The sequence below is a fragment of the Pimephales promelas genome, chromosome 14, assembly GCF_988280905.1.
Source record: "Pimephales promelas chromosome 14, fPimPro1.hap1.1, whole genome shotgun sequence".
NCBI lineage: Eukaryota > Metazoa > Chordata > Actinopteri > Cypriniformes > Leuciscidae > Pimephales > Pimephales promelas.
In genome coordinates this window covers 23,110,819-23,131,404 of record NC_142782.1, presented here as the reverse complement: position 1 = coordinate 23,131,404, position 20,586 = coordinate 23,110,819, and the positions used below count along the sequence as shown (strand labels likewise).

General features: G+C 36.7%; 2 protein-coding genes across 3 annotated transcripts; both read left to right on the top strand.

Annotated features, from left to right (window-relative positions):
* The first annotated feature begins 88 nt into the window (after positions 1-88).
* bbof1a (basal body orientation factor 1a) lies at positions 89-4,156 on the top strand. The gene is made up of 12 exons (XM_039658107.2): positions 89-184; positions 264-516; positions 619-684; positions 1,074-1,217; positions 1,309-1,389; positions 1,562-1,632; positions 1,778-1,922; positions 2,022-2,374; positions 2,462-2,602; positions 2,693-2,797; positions 3,794-3,862; positions 3,989-4,156. Exons 1-12 carry the CDS (start codon positions 147-149, stop codon positions 4,083-4,085), a joined length of 1,563 nt encoding a protein of 520 aa, XP_039514041.2. The 5' UTR covers positions 89-146; the 3' UTR covers positions 4,086-4,156.
* Positions 4,157-4,691: 535 nt separating this feature from the next.
* On the top strand, positions 4,692-20,575 carry mapk14a (mitogen-activated protein kinase 14a). 2 transcript variants are annotated; one of them, XM_039657761.2, is made up of 12 exons: positions 4,692-5,171; positions 8,505-8,634; positions 9,426-9,484; positions 12,696-12,807; positions 13,034-13,063; positions 13,572-13,619; positions 13,727-13,841; positions 15,097-15,168; positions 17,057-17,136; positions 18,158-18,236; positions 18,736-18,909; positions 19,463-20,575. In XM_039657761.2, exons 1-12 carry the CDS (start codon positions 5,053-5,055, stop codon positions 19,528-19,530), a joined length of 1,086 nt encoding a protein of 361 aa, XP_039513695.1. In that variant the 5' UTR covers positions 4,692-5,052; the 3' UTR covers positions 19,531-20,575. The 2 variants fall into 2 exon arrangements, with proteins under 2 accessions (XP_039513695.1, XP_039513696.1); XM_039657762.2 differs by lacking the exon at positions 17,057-17,136 and adding an exon at positions 15,947-16,026.
* The last annotated feature ends 11 nt before the right edge of the window (positions 20,576-20,586 follow it).

Here is a 20,586-nt window from a genome sequence, read left to right as displayed (position 1 = left end):
AACAATCCCATTAAAACTAATATATTCAATAGTGACTTGGATGACCGTTTCTATAGAAACGAATGTAAACAGAACGAATATCATGAGCCAGTGCAGGTCCAAAGTTATTTGATAGCTGCTAGTCGACTCGTCCGAGGAGCCGAAAGATGCCGAAAAAGAAAGGAAATAAGGGCAAAGGAAAAGGGTGAGAATGAACGATTTCAGGTGATTTAATACGCTTTTTCATATTGATATCTCACATTTTGTTTACACTTTATTTACAGAAAAGGTAAGAAAGAAGGCAAGCAGGAGTCTAAAGCCGACAGGGAGTCAGAAATCGAAAAGTTCAAATCGAACGCAACTTTATGGGAGGCGAAGTTTGACATCACAGAATTATCGCGTGTCGAATATCGCGAAGCTACTCGCGCGCTCGCCAAAGCCAACGAGGAGCTCGAGAACCAGCAGTACAGAGCCAAAAAAGACACGGATGATATTATTGCTTTCCTGAAAAGAACAGATCGTGAAAAAACAGCAAAGGTTTGTCTGCATTTATGTTTCATCTCCATCATAAGGCTGAGAAACGAGCATACGTTTATCCATCTGTCTGTGCTGTTCATTTCCCACTATTTTCCCTATAAGATTGCTGCACTAGAAGAGCAACTGAATAAGGAAAAGGAAACAACTTCACAAGAGAAGGACTTATTGGTAAGAGTTTATAATTTTACACACAAATGTCAAGCTGCCTGGAGCAATTCTTGAATTTCAGATTGCGCACATACGTCTGCAAGTTGTCTGTTAAAGATCATTTCATCTGTAGGCTAAAGCATCTGCTATTTACTAACATCTGATAGACGTCTTTAAGATGTCAGTTTTACATACATTCTAAATCATAAACATCTTAAAGACATCTTCTAAACGTATTTGACATCTGACAGGAAACGTGAGACGTATTGCAGAGCAAACACTCTAAAATATATGTCTTCCAGATGTAAACACGCACACATCAAATAGACGTCTTTGTGATCTATGTGTCAGTTATTGCCCGTTTTTTTCTGAAATTCAACAGATTCTGCTGAATTTCACCCCTTTTGCAGGTAGCTGAATACATGCAGAAGATTGATGCGTTAGAAGAGAGGTTTAAGCAGAGGTCTAGCGACTTCCAGAGGATGCAGGGCGAGCTCAAAACCATCAAGCATTTTCGCAAAGTAAAGGCCAATCTGGAAGAAGACCTGATCAGTGTAATGCACAACACAAACTCCCATTTCATATTGAAAATAATGCATAAAAACTCCAGGCATATAACGTGTTGTGTGTTTCTTGTGCTTCTAGATGAGAGAAAAAATGTATATCGCTGACCGTGCACACCAAGAGAGTCTGGTGAGAACAGAGTACAAGTTCTACACAGCAAGGGTAAGAAAAAGCATCCATAATCCATCCATAAACAAGACAAGGAAATATTTTGCATAAATTATAGCAAAGTGCATTTAATTACCGTCAGATTTAAATCCTTTTGTTATAGAGTTTTAGATGCTTTTGCCACTAAATTGCACACTAGAACGGTCAGCAATGTCTTTTTATACAGATTCACCTTGAGAAGGAAGCAGAGCAGAAGATCACTGAGCTTGCAGAGCGAGCGCATCATGAAGCTATTGTGTGAGCAGCCATTCTTCTTTTAATTGCATGAATGGATCAGTAACTCATTATCTTAATTTTGTTTAAAGACTGCATATAGCACATACGTGTATGATTTGTGTTTACGGGTGTATAGAATCAAATGATCAGTTTTGGCTCCCAACAGGCAGCTCGGAACAGCATCACATACTGTGGTGAAGGAGAACGTACGATTGAACGAGGCACTGCATTATCATGTGAAAGAGGCGGAGGAACTGAAAAGGATAAATGTAGCCTTGACAGAGAAGAATGCTTCCCTTGCTCTATTGAAGGTGATAATGAGATATATGATATGATATGCTCATATTTTCCATTGTTTTCAGGACATTGCATATGTCCAGTGATGACTCTACAACTGATTGATTCTGCAGGAGACGAATGAACTGATGAGAAAGGAAGGAAATTCCCAGTTAAAATCCCAACAAAATGAGAGCTCTGAGCTAAGGGCTAAATTGGTCACACTTGAGCAAGCTCTGGGCATCATGTCTGGCGAGTTTGAGCTGGAGAGAGAAGAGCTGGAGCGGCGTGCCATGGTCAGCGCACAGGCCAACGGCACAGACCTTGAGAGGTTGGAAATGCTTCTTGCTGTTCGAGAGAAGGAGCTGGGCCAAGTGAAACACCTGGCGCAAAGCATCATGGAGCAGCGTAAAGAACTCGAGCTCTTCTTTCATGAAGCTCTTGACCATGTGAGGAAGGAAATAAGAACACAACAACAGCACTACAGGTTAGCTTAAGTTGTGAAAAGTGAAATATTCTCAATAGGGGATTGTGGAAGTGATTTCCGTATTTGAAGATGATCTTGTATGTATAGACAAGAGGCTCTGAAGGCCTATCGCTGGAGAATGAATGAGGCACGGGCTGGAAGATTGGTGTACCCTCGTATACGGACCTTCTCTAATGCCCCACACAGCACCAATGATGTCCTGGCTGATCTGGAAGAGGCTGACAAATGGTGTGAGAGTTTTAGGACAGAATTTCTAACCACTCTTCAGGTGCATCTCTAATCAAGATGACAAATGAAAATGCTATGGTGTCATTTCAGGAGCAACTTGAAAAGCTCCAGTGTGGATATTTCAGATCTAACATGGGAGCAGAAAGAGAGACTGCTCAATCTGCTTTTTGCTAAATTGAACGGACGAAAAACAAGGTAGATTTATAATTATTACAAATAATAATTTGTTATACTAATTGTACAATTTTACTTCAGACATACTTTAAGTTTTTTTGTGTGTATAGAATTTAAAACTTCAAATTAATGAAATCATTCATCAAGTTAAATAAATGAAATCAAGTTATTTTTTTTGTAGCGTTAATATACATGGAATTCAGTATTTATTTTAAATGTATTGTTCAATAAAATATTGCTTTTCATTTGTATTTTTTATGATTTGTACTTTATTGATTTTCTTATTTGCAAACAAAACAAGAAATTGTATAAAGAATTTGACATAACCAAACCACTAAATCAAAAACGCACACAAAACAAAACAGTTAATCATACCAATTGAATTTAATTGTACCAATATAAATAATAAGTGAATATCTAAATCAATAAAAACAAAACAACAACAATAAAGAAAAAAAAGGGGTGTTAAGTTCCCATCATATTTGCCATTACCATTTTTTTTCCATCTCAACACATGCCACTAATACTGCGGGTACAGAAATGCATTTTTTCCCCCATTTATCAAAATAAATGTCAATCCCCTTGTGCAGACGAGGAGAGTTTCTCAAGGGCTTCATTTGTATTTTTCTATTAAATATTAAAATGACAAACAGAGAAAGTCACTGAATGCACACTGGGTCTGAATGAATTAAAAGGGATTTGGATATTACATTTTGTTCTGTAGGCTAAAATACATTTTCTTGAAATGACAGTACTAAATAAACATTCTTTCTTTTAGATGTTTAGCACTGCCATGCTGTCAACCAATGTAATTGCAACTTGATTTCAGATTTAAATGATCTTAGGCCTGGATTTCTTTGCATTTCACAAGTTCCTTTTGAGGCAGTTCTGGGTCCCAAATGCTCATTTCAGCAGTGTCCTGGGATATGTTGCGACAGACAACAGTGCTATGTGGCTTTCATGGGTCTCTCTACAATTAAAAATATTTTTCTTGTTTTTCTTTATACCATCTGACAGGAAACCAGCCCATCCTCCTGCTCTATCAACATCTTCCTCAGTGAAGATTCAGGTTAGAAGTAATGCAGGGTAAGGGTCCAATACTTGACAAATGTTTTTTTTTGTGTGTGTGTGTGTGAAGAATAATTATACTGCTATTTTGTCATTTAATATGTTCCTATTCAAAATTTAAATCTAACAATGTTTTCTTTACAGGTTTACAGACGGGAAACACAGTCTGACCTTTATAACCCAGATGCCAAAGGCAAATACCTCTGAACCATGTGTCCTACCAGCCCTCAAGAGCACATGACTGAATATTTCATACAGAATTATTCAATTATTTCCTTTACAAAATACAGGATAAATGTCAACTCAACACTATTAAGTCTTCAAGTAGTGGTCTTCTCAATGCCCCAAGCTTCAGACTCTTTTCCATGGGTGACAGGCATTTCAGAGTAATGAAAGTCCCTGTTGTAAAATCTCCATAATGTCACAAACATCTTAGATTTATTTTGTTATTGTTCTATTACGTTAAGTATGCAGTGTTCATTTATGGTCCATATTTAAAATAGTTTCTATCAAGTTTCTATATTATTAGTTTTCTTATTGTTTTCTTTGTCCTTGTACAGTGACATGAGTGAATGAAAGATATAAATGTAGAACGTTTTGATGTAAAATTAAAATAATTATCCCATAAAAAATAATATGGTCTGTATTTGTTTATTATATTTTACACCTGCTTCTGTAATGGACATCTTTATGTTCTCTCTAATGTTATTGTGCATTGTAAAGTTCAAACCACCTAAAACTTTTTAGTGTGGGAACAATATCGTATTCAGATATTTGCATTAAACATCATGTCTCTTTTAGTTTGTGTTCTACATATGCTAGGTCTACAACCTCCTGTATACGTGTGAATGCATTGCAGGGGGCGCGCTTGGGAACTCGGTTTGCTTTTTTACTGCGTCTTTCATTTTTAGCAGCAGGGAGAGAGAGAGGCGCAGACGGGATAGCGCTCGAAACCACCGTGACCCCGGAACCGAGCAACTTCCGAACAGTCACACATTCCAGGAGCATTTGGAGTCGCTGGAATGAAATAAACAACGGGGCGGTTCGTTCCTGAGTATCCGCGTGCACGATCGACTTTATCGGGTGGTTAGGTTACTTTCCATTTTTGATTGTTGCAGGAAAACTCCACCACCTCGAATCACAGGCAAGCAAGCCAGGGAAGCAGAAGTATCTATTCTAGTCGTCTCCCGGGTGCTCGTTCTGCAGGCATGTCGCAGAAAGAAAGACCCACTTTCTATCGACAGGAGGTCAACAAGACGATATGGGAAGTCCCTTTGCGATATCAGAACTTGTCTCCCGTCGGCTCTGGTGCATACGGAACTGTTTGGTAAATATCTATCTGTTGTTTCTATGGCGGAACGATGTGTCCCATTCATTCTTACGGGCCCGTGCAGCATTGCTCTGCGTTAGCAAAACTTGCTAATAAGACCAAAGTCCGCGCTTTGTTATGCTAGAGGGATTGCTAGTCATAAAATGCGGGTTTAAAGTTCTTGTAGTGTTGCAAAGTGTTCTAACTTGGGTGATTACGCTTTATAAACATTTAGTCTCGTGTGTTGCAAATGCCACCTCGCGTGCACGCACGCACGCATGCCACTTCAGTTTCAGAGTGAAGCTTGCGGGCAAACATGCACAATAATGTGGTACGTTAAAATGGTTGCAACTTGCAAGTCGAAGAAATGAACTCGATAAAAGTTGTTTAAACCTGGTAAACTGGTAATTCTTCAATATATAGAAACACGCTTTCTTTATTCACCCTATTTAGTGGACGGTGTAGGGTCTTAATGAGGACATCTGGTGGGGTCTGTCCTGAATGAGGTCACCCCATGACTAAGTCTGTGTCTTAACCAAGGGAGCAGCCGCTTTTGGGTACCTTGATGTTAGGTAACTCGATAGGTTTTGATACGCAACCGATGAGTCAGAGCTGCGTGTAATTTCACGACTGTTGTTCGTGATTCATGGCACTTAATTTTCTCGTTTGCTTGTAGTAACACCCAGGATGAGACAGAAAACCTCATAGGTCTTGTCGTATGTTATTATCTTAATCTCGTGATTGATTCATCTAGATTGCTCGGTTGATTTGTTCAGTTGCGATTAGGAAGTTTGTAGGTTGTTCTGTACTTGTTTCCTGATACCTTAATGTATGATTCACTTAAAGGTGCGCTCAGTAATTTGTATTAACAAAGCATTATAGGCAAATAAATAAATCAAAATAAAGAAGTGTGAAGTCCGCACACTGAAAAGGTAACTTACTGCTCCAAAAATGTATTAAAAAGCAACGTTTCGACCCTCAGGTCTTCATCAGGCACCAGACTTCACACTTCTTTATTTTTTTATGAGCCCAATTTGGGTGTGGATGTGCACACCTGTTTTGTATATTTTTTGACTCTTCAAATAAATAAATCAACCACACTTTTGAGAAATAAAATTCAAAATTAAATTTACACGTAAATAAGGTGTTGACTCATTCACGATTTATGTCATTTTGAATGCTGTGTAGAGCCATGTTGACATCACATGACTAATAAAACATATTATTGAGTTGCACAAGAGTGAGCTAAACATAAAAACCTACAGCTTGCACATTTAAAGGGATAGTTCACCCAAAAATATAAATTCTGTCATTATTCACTCTCATTTTGTTCTAAACCTGTATGAATGTCTTTCTTGTGCTGTACACAAAAGTAGATATTTTGAAGAATGTAGGTAACCATACAGTTTCTCTGGTCTCCATTGACTTCCATGGTGTTTCTGTTTTACTTTTTTTTCTATACTATGGAAGTCACTGTGGACCAGCAGCTGTTTGGTTACCCACATTATTCAAAATATCTTTTTTCTGTGTTCAACAGAAGAAAGAGGTTTAGAACAACTTGAGGGTGAGTACACAATGGCATCATTTTCTTTTTTGGGTGAACTGTCTATCCCTATAAGGCTAAACTTTGTTATTTCTGCAGCATGGAGAGCCACCAAATGGAATTTAACAAAATGATTGTTTTCAAACAGGTTTCCCAAACACACTGCAATTATTTGATTGGGCTATTGGTAGAGACAAAGTTGTGGCCCCAGAGGCCTGTTGCATGAAGCTGAACAAACTAAGAGTAGTTTTACAGTTGACAAATCCATATAAATCTAACCTGGTTTAGATCAGGTTCAACAGTCTCACAAAGCTCGGTATAAACTTTCTCAGCCAATGCAGGTTTAATCCAGAGTTTTCGATTAATTCAGAAGCGCACACACCTGAAAGTGTGTTATGTACAACTAATATCCAATCACACGGAACATGGAGAGTGTCAGTTTGATTCACCTCTCGTGAGAGAGCGCACAATTCACTGAAGATTAAGAGATCATTATGACAAAAGTATCATGAAATTAAATTAATTTACATGTCAGGAAAAAAACACAACACAAAAAAAACAACAAAAGTTTGAGAAGGCAGCGTAAAGAAAAATTCTGACTACATCAATGCATGTAAATCAAACTAATAGCTTAATCTGTTTTATATAAAGCTTTATATATGAATGCATGTATTATTTATTTTATTATAAAGAAGGTTAGTCGTGTAGCATAAGGTACCAAACCAATGAAACCAATCCATCTTCTTGAGCCCAAAAAACCAAAGTTTGTTCAAACTAATCTTGAACTTACATAGAAACTGAAACCGGCTTTGTGCAACAGGCCACAGGTGCTCAAACAAACTGACACACTGTTTTTAGGAAAATCAACATAAAAACTTGTGTCTACTTGTAGTTGACTTTGCATATTAATGTGGAATTAGATAAAAAAAAGACTTTGCCAAAAAATGCTAATTTCATCTTAAATTGTTGTGATCGGAAACATGCTGATTATGACGGTATGTTTTACTGAGGAAATGCGATCTTGTTTTATCTAGTCATATTTGTGCACATCTAAAGAGTTCTTTTGTTTCTTTCTTCCTTAAACTCTAAAACAAGCGTTACCTCACTCTTTAATGTTTGCAAATGATTTTCAGAAAGGTCTCTGACTGTCTCTTAGACAGACAGGTGTTTGAAGGCCAGGCTCATTTTCTAAATTACTTCTCCTCAGTGTAGACAGGTTGTTTATGCACCCAAGTGACTGTTAGAAATTACGATGCTAGGCAACCGTGCTATCTAGATTATGTTTCATGGGCTTCCTTATTGTGTCTGTGTAATTGAATATCTGATGAACAGATTGCACTGGGTTTGAAGTGCCAGGCTCATCTCTCAGCCTGTGCAGTGTATTCGAAAAAGCGGAGTCAAGAGATTTCAATCAGGTCTCTCAGTCAAGTTGTGCATATAAAAATATCCTTTGTGTCTTGAAAGGTTACATCATTACATTCACTGTTACGTCTACTACATAGCACGTGGTGGTCAGTCTCTGTGATTAAACACTAAACAGTTCTGTCCTTTTAAAGTTATTTTATGATTGGTTAAAATAGATATGTTTTACCCTTTAGTTCTGTCTGTAAACATCTGTTTTTTTTTAAAATAAGGAAGTGAAAGGCTGACCAGCTTTTGTTTCAGTCTAAAATGGATGGCAAGTTAATTCAATGCTGACTCTTACTTCCAACCGTCTTTAACTTTGGTCCTGTTGTAGCATGTTGGCGTTTCAGTTGTGCAACAAAGAGTAATGGCATGCTTGAATCATGTTGTTCTGTTTTTCTCAGTTCTGCATATGATGAAAAGTCCGGATTGAAGGTCGCCGTGAAGAAACTGTCAAGGCCATTTCAGTCCATCATCCATGCCAAGCGGACCTACAGGGAATTGCGGCTACTCAAGCATATGAAACATGAGAATGTGAGTTTGGATCCCTGGTATTATCAAACTGACAAGGCCAATATGCAGAGTAACGGTTGGTAATCCTAATGGTTAAAGGCTAAGTTCATCCAAATGTTAAAATTATTCCTGAATGACAGAGGTTAGACTAGAAGTCTATTTGACAAGTACAATCACAGCGAGCATTCAGATCTGCCGCTGAGCCAGAGAGAGCAGTTGTCATGTATAGGTTATGAAACAGCTTCACAGTATAATTATTTCAATTTTACCACAGAAGTACTGGGACATTTTGTCAGAACCTCTAGTACGGTGGTTTTCAAACTTTTTCAGTTCTGAAATTGACAGCAGCCTAATATACCTGCTGCCGTCTGTCATTAATGTTAATCAAACATCTCTCTCTCTCTACTCTTGACTGAATAATTTTTGTAACTTTAAGAATAAATGTATATTTAATTTACACAGTTAAGAAAACTATGCTTTTTTAATGGATTCGATTACTTTTAAGTGCTTAAAGTTTTTCGATAGGTCTGTTTTATTTGTGTCTTAGTTCTATTGTCGTTTGATTTCCTATTTGCTTGTAATTAGTTTCTTATTTTATCACTAATTGTTTACTAGTCTTTAGCAAGCTTGAGAGGTTAATTTTTATTTTGTTAGGCTATTAGTTTTTTGTGATATTGAATGTGAATTCTGTCTGACAGGGAACTCTAGAACTTCCTCTGTGGTAATTATAGATTTACCTGTCAGGTTATGCAATACTGTACATGCAGTCCTAAATGATCCTGATTTGTATTCTTTGCACTTTGTGCTTGTAGGTGATCGGCCTGCTGGATGTTTTCACACCTGCCACCTCCCTGGAGGAGTTTAATGATGTGTAAGTCAGACAATTTCTTCCACTGAGATGTTATATACTAGACTGGCTCTACCCTCCTACGTACTTCCGCTCAATTTTAATTTTCCTTCCAGGGATACGTCACCTCTAGAGAGATGAAAGTGTATTTAATGTGAGAAACAAGAAATGTGAAATTATTTTTGAATTTGGAGCTTTCTAGACTGAAAAAAGCCAGAAAATGTATTTTTGGCTTATGTGGATGAAAGACAACAACTCCCAGAATGCACTTGTTTCGCTGCCCTATCAGGCCACGCCTACCGGTAACAGAGCGCAGTAGTTAAACAACAAGTCTAGGCTACTAGTGAGTCTCCGTGATGAGTCTGCCTGAAAATGTGTTTCGAGATCGCCCAACGTGTTCGGGATTCGGCTTTTGCGTTCTGCAGTCGCCATTCATTGTTTACTGTGGCGAGAAGGACGAGGCTAGGGCCTGTGAAACGCACCGGTCTCATATCTCTCACGGAGAAATGGGAATTTTTGCACCCTACAAAACACAAATCAACAATCACTTGTTTAGCTTTCATGTAAACACCATATTCAGATTCACCAATCGGAATAAATTCAGCTAGATTGAAACAAAAGGTGTGCATGTGAACAATGAATGGTGACTGCAGACAGCAAAAGCTGAATCCCGGACATCGATGGCCGGACATGTCCACAGAACAAGAGCCTGCTAGCTTAGCTTCCAAAAAAAGATGGCTGACACTATGTGTACATTCTGTAAATGTGAGATCCCACCCTATGTGTGGGCGTTGAGAACGTGCAGGACAGCCCCTACTACTGACTGTTGTCTTTAGCCGTTGAGGGTGGAAAACATGGTAATTCGAAAATACTACAGGTTTTCTACGAATACAAAGCTTAATGCAAAATCCTGAAGTATCCCTTTCAGTACTACGTCTGGGATTGTGGTGTATTTTTTGGTTTTTACCGGTCCAATCAGCTAACAGAGGGAGTGGCTAAGAACGATGACGTTGATGTCGTGTGTTAGTTTAAATGGTTTGAGTCGTCATACATCACGACCAAATGTCAGCGATTGGTTGATCCAATAGTTTTAAACTTCAACAGAGTACCCGCCTTCAAGGAAGTTAACACTTGTCAATGGAGCGAGGCCAGACTTTCTCTACAAATGTACAGAAAATGTACGTGAGTCTGGTGGCACCAGGCTAGTTATTGACTGGTTTGATTAAAATCTCTGTCACTCTCACTCTCTCTCATATATATATATATATATATATATATATATATATATATATATATATATATATAAATGACAGTAAAGAAGACATTTATAATGTTAAATGTTAAGCGGCACTGCTGTTTTCAACATTGATAATAATAAGAAATGTTTCTTGAGCAGCAAATCAACATTTTATCAACATCAAGGATCATGTGAGACTGAAGACTAGAATAATGATGCTGAAAATTCAGCTTTGCCATCACAGTATAAAATTACATTTTAAAATATATTAAAACAGACAACTTTGCTTTTAAATTGTAATAGTATTTAACAAAATGTCTTTTTTTACTGCATTTTTCATCATATATATATATATATATATTTATATATTAGTTCTTTTTTTAATATATATAATAAGCTGTGACATGTTCTTTTGTACGGCTTTATTACAATCACTCCTGTGTGTTTAGTCCTAATAACTCATACACTAAACAGAATAATGCATTATTTGTCTTGTGCTCTTTGTTAGATGATTATAAATGGACTGCATTTATATAGTGCTTTCACAGACCCAGTGGCCACCAAAGCGCTTTACATTTTGCCTCACATTCACCCATTCACTCACTCATTCATTATAAGCATTTTTTCAGGCTCTCATGGTTTTATGGAGCCTCGGGTCCACAGTCAGAGCTTTTTGTGCTGCCTGGCTCCAGGTTTACAGCCGTAGGTTAGTAGGCAATGCTAAGGATACAGCCAGGTTGTAAAAGCAGATGCTGCTGTGACTTAACATCAATTCTGCTGCCAAAAATAAACATGACGCACACTGATACATGAAGGGCATCCGCACTCTACTGAAACCAGCAGAAATGTTTGTGTGGCGACTTAACTCCAGAGCTCCAGGCTCTTCCAATAAATATATAAATTCTCAGTTGACCATGAGTAAATGTGTGGTGTCTGAATCAGTTTGCTTTAGCTTTTCATTGCCTGTATGTTGAAGTGATTTTCATTTGTTTATTGTCTCTAATCTGTGTTTTTTTCCCCCTAAATCTTTGTGGGGGTGGGATGTATTTGTTGATTTATCTCGAATGCTGAATGTGTCTATTGGGCGGAGAGTGTTTCTGGGATTAAGTATGGCTTATTTTAAGCTCTGCTGTGTGTTGTATCACAGTGGCTCTGTTTGACTGGTAGCTCCACCCTCTTGCTAAGAGTCAGTGCTTATGTAGACTTTGCTGTGGGTTATCGTGGGGTGTTTGTGTGATAGGTTGAAGACTGCAATAAAATCTGATGATACTGTGAGAGCCCAGTCAGGTTCAGTGGTCAAGACAATTAACCATATCATCCTATTTTTTTTTTTTCAGTTCTACCCAGTTCTACATATGTGACCTCTTGAGTTTGACAGTCCTTAAGTACAAATTTGTATAATTTTTAATTTTATTTATACTACTGTTCAAAAGTTTAAAAATATTTTTTAAGCCAGGCTGCATTTATTCAATTAAAAATAAAGTAATAACAATAATATAGAAAACAGTTGTGCTGCTTAATAGTTTTGTATTCTATCAAAGAAAAAAATTGTTTCCACAAAAGTAGAATAATCTATTTGATGAATAGAAAGTTCAAAAGAAAAAGCATTTATTTAAATAAGAGGAATAAATACAGTGTAAAAGATATTAAACTGCTTAGTAGTTGTTGCATTATTGACCTGTTGAAGATTCTATGAATGCCCAAAAATAAGTCAAGGTTTATGAATTCACTATCGTAAGGAAAAACATATTGTGAAATATTACTTATACAGTATATGATTGTATATCAGCACAACCTTAGTTTATATTTCTCTATAGTTTCCTGTTTACTCTCTCACGGTCCCAACCGTAAACCTTAAAATATGTGGAAGCAGCTACCACAGTATATTTACAGGACAACTCATCCAGTGGAACATCTAAATGTTGGGCAGTCACTCCTTACACAAGGTTAAATACAGTTGGCAGGTGAATAACATTCTTATTGTGTTCTGATTTGCAGGTACCTGGTGACTCATCTTATGGGCGCTGACCTAAATAATATTGTGAAGTGTCAGAAGCTGACCGATGATCATGTTCAGTTCCTTATTTACCAGATCCTGCGAGGGCTTAAGGTGAAATTGCACTTTCCCATCCCGTAATGAATACAAACCGGAATATCAGTTCTTAAAGCTGATGTAAATTCAATAACAATGAGCTGAAAAGTATTATGTCTTGCACACTGTTTTAAATAGTATCTAGACATTTATTTGACCAAGTTTTAGTGTAAATCTTACAGCTGGAATTTTATTATCTCACATAACTTTTTTTCTCTCTCTATTTTTCTTTTAATTTTACAAGTACATCCATTCGGCCGACATAATTCACAGGGTAAGTGCTCACTCGGTGCGTATATGAGAAATAACCATGTTACATACTCAGGTCTGCTTTTGTGTAAAGATTAAAACTAGAAATTGATATAAATTAGTCTAGTCTTAAAGAAATAGTCTGTGTTATTTTCAGCTTGATATGTGTGTACAGCATCTTTTCCATGCTGTTGATTACCACAGAAAATAATCATGACTTATTCCTACTTTAGTAATAAAGAATACATTTTTTATGAAGTTTATTTACTTTGAAAAATAGCCCAAATTGAAAAGATTTTGACTTCGTTACAGCTCAAAAAACTTTTGTTTTTTATTGAATTCAGGATTAAATTTTATTAAGTCATATTGGTTTAATAAAAATAGTTAGTTTTTGTTTGTATGAACTTGGTGACAAGTTGAATTGAAATGCCAAAAGATGTCACATCTGTAAATTGAATTCATTAATAGCTGCAAATATTCATTTTAATTGGTATAATGAGACAGTGAACTAATATCCAATAATCATTTTCTAGGACTTGAAACCCAGTAATCTGGCAGTAAATGAAGACTGTGAACTTAAGGTTAGTCTGTCATATTTTTTTCATAGTTGTTATACATTTGCTTGTAATACTTTAATTGTTATTAACAGGAGGGATGTATTTTCTTTTTTTTTTTGTTTTTGTCTCAGATCCTTGATTTTGGCCTGGCTAGACACACAGATGATGAGATGACAGGGTATGTGGCCACAAGGTGGTACCGCGCCCCAGAGATCATGCTTAACTGGATGCACTACAACATGACAGGTAACACAACTACACCCAGGCTTTTTAGAACCAGTTGGTGTACTCTACCGTTCAAAAGTCGGACATGTTTTTAAAAGAAGGCTCACCAAGGCTGTATTTATTTGATCAAAATACAGTAACATTTTTAAATTGTAATAATATTTTACAAAATATAGCAGTTTTCTGTTTTCATATAAGTATAATTTATACCTGTGATGGCAAAGCCGATTAACTCCAGCCTTCAGTGTCACATGATCCTTCAGAAATCATTCTAATATGCTGATTTAGTGCTCAAGAAACATTTCTTATTATTATCAATGTTGAACACAGTATCTGCTTAAATGTGACATTATGCCAATTTTCACAAGATGTTATAAAAATCTAAAATTTTACCCCCCCAGATCATTTATTATAGCTTGTTAAATGTACCCCTTTTTGGGTGTGTGCAACAGCGCTCCATTTTTGTGTGTCCCCGTTCAGAAGACGGCCAATCCGTTACGCGAGCTTTGGATAATCTCCGGCAATAACAAAACGTGCGAATTTCACTCATCCTAAATTTCAAATATAACCTGTAGCGTAGCATAGCGCAACCTTAGAGAGACTCTGGACTGAGGTTGCAACTTTTAGACTGCACCTGGACGTTTCTGAATGGTTAGTGGATACGTTTATGCAGTTGTTGTGGAGTTATATTGATTCATCTCATTGACTTTTACACATTTTTGTTTGCAAAACCATTGCCATTTTTGCCATTGCGTTAGAACTGGTTACACTATTGTCATTTGCGAAAACCAAATGGTGGAAATGTGGGTGGAAATGTGCATAAGGGGTGGTAATATTATAATAGGACTATTATAAAAAAAACAAAATGTCTGCCACTTTAGATCAGTTTAATGCATCCTTCATTCTTAAAAAGAAAGGTTCCTTGTTGGCAAATGCATTGGCATTGACATCCATAAATCTTTTCCATTGGACAGGTTATTTACAGTGGAACAAGTTTCTTCAGATTTTTTAAATGTTCTTCATACTATGAAAAAAAGGTTCTTCTAAAACACCATTTTACACAAGTATGTTATGTTCTGACCCCAAACTTTTAAACAGTAATGTAGACTACTCCCAGAACAAGCTAACTGACCCACGTTAACCAACCAGATCTAGATTGTCGCAGTTGATCTATTTTTTTCCCTCCCTCTGTGACAAGAGAGCTGGGTCAGGACACAAGAGTGGGGACATGTGCTTGCTGCCTCTCTACTAATGTTGTTTCTTGATTTCTTTTCAGTGGACATTTGGTCAGTGGGCTGCATCATGGCTGAGCTGTTAACGGGAAGGACTCTGTTCCCTGGCACAGACCGTATCCTTTTCCTCTGGTTTACCCCTCATTGACTTTCAAAACGCTCTCTGTAAATTGAACCACGGCTCAAAGCCAGAAACGTCCCTGATTTATAGTGTTTTTTTAAGAGCGTGTTTTGCTCTCATACTGATTTAAACAATCTTATTTTCTCTCTGTCGTTCTCTGTATTCCTGTCCTTGCAGTGTGTATGTGTGCTACGGCAGAAGCTGGCAGATCTGTCTGCCTCTTCTGTCTTACACTGACCTTTTGTCCCTTTCACTTAAGCTCTGTTTTCAAGCTGTGCCCCAAGACTCAACAGTGATTTGAAGGATATATGATCCATCATTATGAGAATGCCATAAACTCCCTGCAGGAAATGACATGCCTCTCTCTTTCTCGCTCTTTTTTTATTTCCAATGACAAATGTTGTCCACATTTCTGCTCTTTCAGCATGTTCTCCCCCTGGCTTTGCATATTTTACACTCTCATATCTTGAACGGCTGCCACTCTTAATGCTTCTGGTTCCACACCCCATGGACCAGAAATACTTGCCAAATATTTTCCCCCTCTTACAGGCAGAGCACACCTGTGCGGCTACTTCTGTCATGCTTTTGCTGGGCAAGCTGAAAATATTCAACCTGTGCTATTTTTACAAGCTCGATCGTCTTTCCACAGATGTGACCAAGACTTCTTTGCTTTCCTGTTGTTTAAGTACACATGAAACCGAAATCAGCGTTTCCTGCTTTGTGGCGTGGTCCATGTTGAGCCACACTAGTTTTCCTTCATCTTGTTTTACTAGACATCGACCAGTTGAAGCTTATTATGCTTCTGGTTGGAACTCCAGGACCTGAGCTGTTAATGAAAATATCATCGGAGTCTGTGAGTTTAATATATTTAGGGAGAGAGCACTTGCTGAAAACGCCTGTGTGTGTTAATAAAAAAAATGGAAAATCCAATTTTCAAAGTTTTGAAATAGCATTTTGTCTGGTCCTGGCTGGACACTAACGGTCGAAAGTTTGGGGTCGGTACAATTTTTAAATGTAAGTCTATTATGCTCACCAAGGCTGCATTTGTTCAAACAAAATACAGTGATATTGTGAAGTATTATTAAAACTTGTTAAAGTATTATTAAAAGTATTATTTTTGTGCTGCTCAATATTTTTGATGAAATCGTAATGCATTTTTTATTTCAGAATTCTTTGTTAAAAAAGTTTTAAATACATTTTTTGTAGTACTATGAATATCTTTACAGTCACTTGTGTTCAATTTAATGAATTCTCGCTGAACAAATGTGCTAATGTCTTTGAAAAAAGACCAAACGTTTTAATAAACAGTTACTGGTCTTTAACTGGTGCAAACTGGGAGTCCATCTTGGCCCAGTGATGGTCAAACTATCTTAAATTGATCAGGCTAGTTTTTGGAAAACGTTGGCTGGTTGACCAGCTAACGATCTGCTTGGACCAGTCTAAGCTGGATTTTCTAACAAGGAATGTGTGTTGAGTGCGGCTGTTTTTGACTGCTAATAAAAGTATTTTCCCAGTGCTCTCCTGCTAAACATTGACTTCACTTTTAGATGAAGATCCGAGGTTCTTTGTGTGACTGAATCTTGACGTCTAAACTGAAATTAACAAGTCTTTTTTTGTCTTCCAGATCTGCTAATGGCAGCTATATTTCTGAGCAGATTCTAATACACTTATCAAGCTCTCTGGCTATCTAATGCATGACGTTTCTCCTCTGCTGTAAATGAATGCAATTTGCATGCCAAACTTTTCCTCTTTCTTTCTTTTTTATCCTGTCCTTTTCCCTAGAGTAGTGGAGAACCAGACTATATTGTCCAGATCATTTTTTTTTATAGATATGCATTAAACTAAATTTGTGGACCGTGACCTCCTTGACCTGGCCTTCAAAGATATAAACCAGCTTCAACAGATAATGCGACTTACAGGAACTCCACCTGCCTCTCTAATAAGCAGGATGCCTAGCCATGAGGTGAGCTCTCTGTGGCCCAGCCCCCCTGTTTGTAGAATACCCATCATGCCCTTTAATTAGCAGGCCTAATGAGGTCTCACATTTAGTAGTTTTAAAAAAGATTTTTAGCATATAATAAAAATGTTAAACAGTCATGTTATGCAATCACTCCACTGTCTATTTTCTTTCTTCCCACTCGCTGGTGAAAGAAACCCTGGTCCGGTTGTTCCTGTAGAAAACACTGTTACTCTGACTTCCCAAAACCGTTTTCTCTTACAATGCTACATACTATGTTCCTAAACATCAGAAAGGCAGACAAGCAGAGGGATTCAAACAACAAAACGTTCCAGTGCTGTTTGACTAAATATCCACTCGGCCAATCAAAATGTAATATTAATTAGAACATTTTCAGGTCAGGTTAAAATGATTTCATATGGAGAATATAGACCATTTCACAAGATGTAAACAACACTGGCCCAGAAGCACTTCCTGTTTCATTTTTTTAACACTACATAAAAGCTGGGATGAAATACAACCAACAGAACATTTAAAACTGAATCAAAAAGTTAAACAAGCATCTTTAGGATGTTTTCTTTACATGTGAAATAAAGAAAACAGTTACAAACTGAAACAGGAAGTGCTTCTGGACCAGTGTTGTTTACATCTTGTGAAATGGTCTATAAGGAAAGGTAATAGTGAAGTAAAGCAACCGTTTACACCCAACAGAGTTCCTTCGTTTTCTCCACTTTCTCTTCGGGTGACTGCTTGCCGCTGAAGCATCATGCAGTTATTCACTGATCTATGCGAGCTGAAATCACTGTCTGTCATCACCAGCACAGACCTCTCTCTCTGCATTCTGAAGCTGTTTGTTTTTGCTGCATTATTCAAATGGCACTGCATACTAACACCACAATGTTATGATTCACAGGGTTAGCAATCTATGTGCAAAACACAAGCAGTTGTCATGGGGACCGAACTACTAACATTATACTAAACATGATTTTATTACCTCTGCTCATGGTTGACCTGTTTCTTTCCACAGGCTCGTACTTATATTAACTCACTTCCTCAGTTGCCCAAGAGGAATTTTGCTGATGTATTTATTGGGGCTAATCCTCTAGGTGAGAGACGCATGTTTAGACACTGAAATGATTTGTGGGTACCCTACTGTTCAAAAGTTTGCGGTCGATAAGATATTCTTTGAATGGAAACTACAGAATAGCATTTCTTTGAAATGGAAACTTTTTCTAAATGAAGGTGACATAAACCCGTCACACTGTAATCACCCAGCTTTTGTAAATTCACTGTCACTTTTGATCAGTTTAATCTTTAATTGATACTTTTATGTGAATAAAAGTATCAATTTCTTTCAAAAACAACAAAAAAAGAACTTTGTGACCTCAAACGTTTAAATGGTAGTGTAAATGAAATTGCAGTTTATTTAGTATGTTTAGTATATATTATTGTAAAGTACATATTGTTTAGGAAATAAAAAAGACAAATAAAAAAAAAAAATAATTCCCTGTTATTTTGTTGATTGACAATTTGAACAAATTTATAGAATATATGCTGCCAATATTTAATTTTGATCATATATTTATATAATCTGTGTGTTTTTAGCTGTGGACCTTCTGGAGAAGATGCTAGTTTTGGACACAGATAAGCGTATCACAGCAGCGGAGGCTCTGGCGCATACGTACTTTGCCCAGTACCATGACCCGGATGATGAACCTGAGGCAGAGCCTTTCGACCAGACTTTTGAGAGCCAAGAGCTTGATATTGAAGAGTGGAAACGTAAGTCAAGTGAAGAGTTTTTGGTGTTGAGCTTTATGTGGAAAATGCTAGTTAGTACAAGTTAAAAGCGCTTTAAGCTATTTTCGCATTTTTGCTCACTTGACACTGAATTAGACCGGCCTACATTTAGGCGACCATGAACTAGCCTTATTTTAGATTTATTTATTTATTATTTTAGAATTATTTATTCATAAATATTACCCTATATTTATTTACTATTACTTGAATTGGCCTTTATTTTTTAGTCTGTTTAGTTTTTGTTCTGTGCTTTTGTCATTAATTTTTGTTATTAGTTTTCATTTTAAAATATTAATATTGTATTTTTGTTGTAGTTTTAGTTTATTTATTTCCAGTTTGTAATTTTAGTGCTTAAACTTTTTGTTTAAAGTTTTAAATCCATCCATCCATCGATCCATCATTAAAAATAACCCTGTTCTGAAAATGTAAAGGAGCCATGGTGGTTCCGTTTTGTTAAAGACATTATTTAGGATGAGCTAGATTTAATGTATGTTGCAGTTAAATCCTTCATTTTTTGTATTCTGTTCCTGCACAGGTCAAACGTATGAGGTGGTGATCAGTTTTGAGCCTCCAGTCTTTGATGGAGATGAAATGGAATCTTGACAGTTTCTTTGGGATGGAAATCAAACCAACTGTACTACTTACCATACAGTAATGCTCTAATTTTGCAGTATTGTAATCAGCCACTCAGTAGGATATTTGACTTTTCTTTTGCTTTCTTAATTTTTTTTTAAAAAGTTGTCTACTTGGCCAAACCGAAGGAATAGATGCCATGGAAAATCATTGGATCTCTCCAAAAGAATAGTCTGAGAATAAGAATATCATACACTTATTTTTTTTTTAACAGTTTGCTCTGGTCAGTTTTATGATGTTCATGTATGACATTCATGCAAGAAGATTCAAATGTAATATCTCCCTGAAATTTCTTAGTATTTAGTTGTGCTGTTAGGTTCTTTCTATGTATAGTGTACCGCATTTGCAGTATAAGTTTTTTAAATGTTCAAGAGAAAACTCTGGTTGAAAATATAAAACATTGTTCATCTAGTTTGTTTTAATATGTATCGTTTCCCAATTAAATAATGAGCATTTTATTTAATGATTACAGTAAGATCTTCATTAATCAGATTGAAAAAGATGAGATTTGTTGGAGCTTCTTTGGGTATAGCTTGGAAGAATATGTAAATTGTGGCATTGGGTATTAGTAATATGTTCAGGCTATTTGTAAATATACCTTTCATTTAGCTTTTGGATTCTTTAGCTGTTTTATTTCTATTCTGATATTTTTCACATATGTGTATGTTTCCTTGGGGGTGAAAGTGTGTGTGTGTGTGTGTGTGTGTGTGTGTGTGTGTGTGTGTGTGTGTGTGTGTGTGTGTGTGTGTGTGTGTGTGTGTGTTTCCACCTGATGTTGCTACTGTGATTTGAATGCAATCTGAAAATATGATTTTGTCTCCAGTAGCTGTTTTTAAAAAGCTGTTAACTGAATGTTCAAATATGAAAGTAGAGTAAGTATTTATACTGTTGAGGGGTATTTATGAACCTGCTAGGCTGCAATTGTCTTCTTTATTACCTGACATAAAAAAAAAAAAAAACACTGAATCAAACTTACCATTGTTTACTTAAAATAAAGGCCGATATTTTTCAGAAACTTCTGCTTCC

What these genes read in the sequence shown, in the direction of transcription:
- bbof1a (XM_039658107.2), top strand. Translation starts at nt 147, where the DNA reads ATGCCGAAAAAGAAAGGAAATAAGGGCAAAGGAAAAGG. An exon ending in CTTCCCTTGCTCTATTGAAG is followed by an intron (nt 1,923 to 2,021) that starts GTGATAATGAGA and finishes TTGATTCTGCAG; the next exon opens with GAGACGAATGAACTGATGAG. An exon ending in CAGGTTAGAAGTAATGCAGG is followed by an intron (nt 3,863 to 3,988) that starts GTAAGGGTCCAA and finishes TTTTCTTTACAG; the next exon opens with GTTTACAGACGGGAAACACA.
- mapk14a (XM_039657761.2), top strand. Translation starts at nt 5,053, where the DNA reads ATGTCGCAGAAAGAAAGACCCACTTTCTATCGACAGGAGGTCAACAAG. An exon ending in GCAGGATGCCTAGCCATGAG is followed by an intron (nt 17,137 to 18,157) that starts GTGAGCTCTCTG and finishes TTCTTTCCACAG; the next exon opens with GCTCGTACTTATATTAACTC. An exon ending in TGATATTGAAGAGTGGAAAC is followed by an intron (nt 18,910 to 19,462) that starts GTAAGTCAAGTG and finishes GTTCCTGCACAG; the next exon opens with GTCAAACGTATGAGGTGGTG.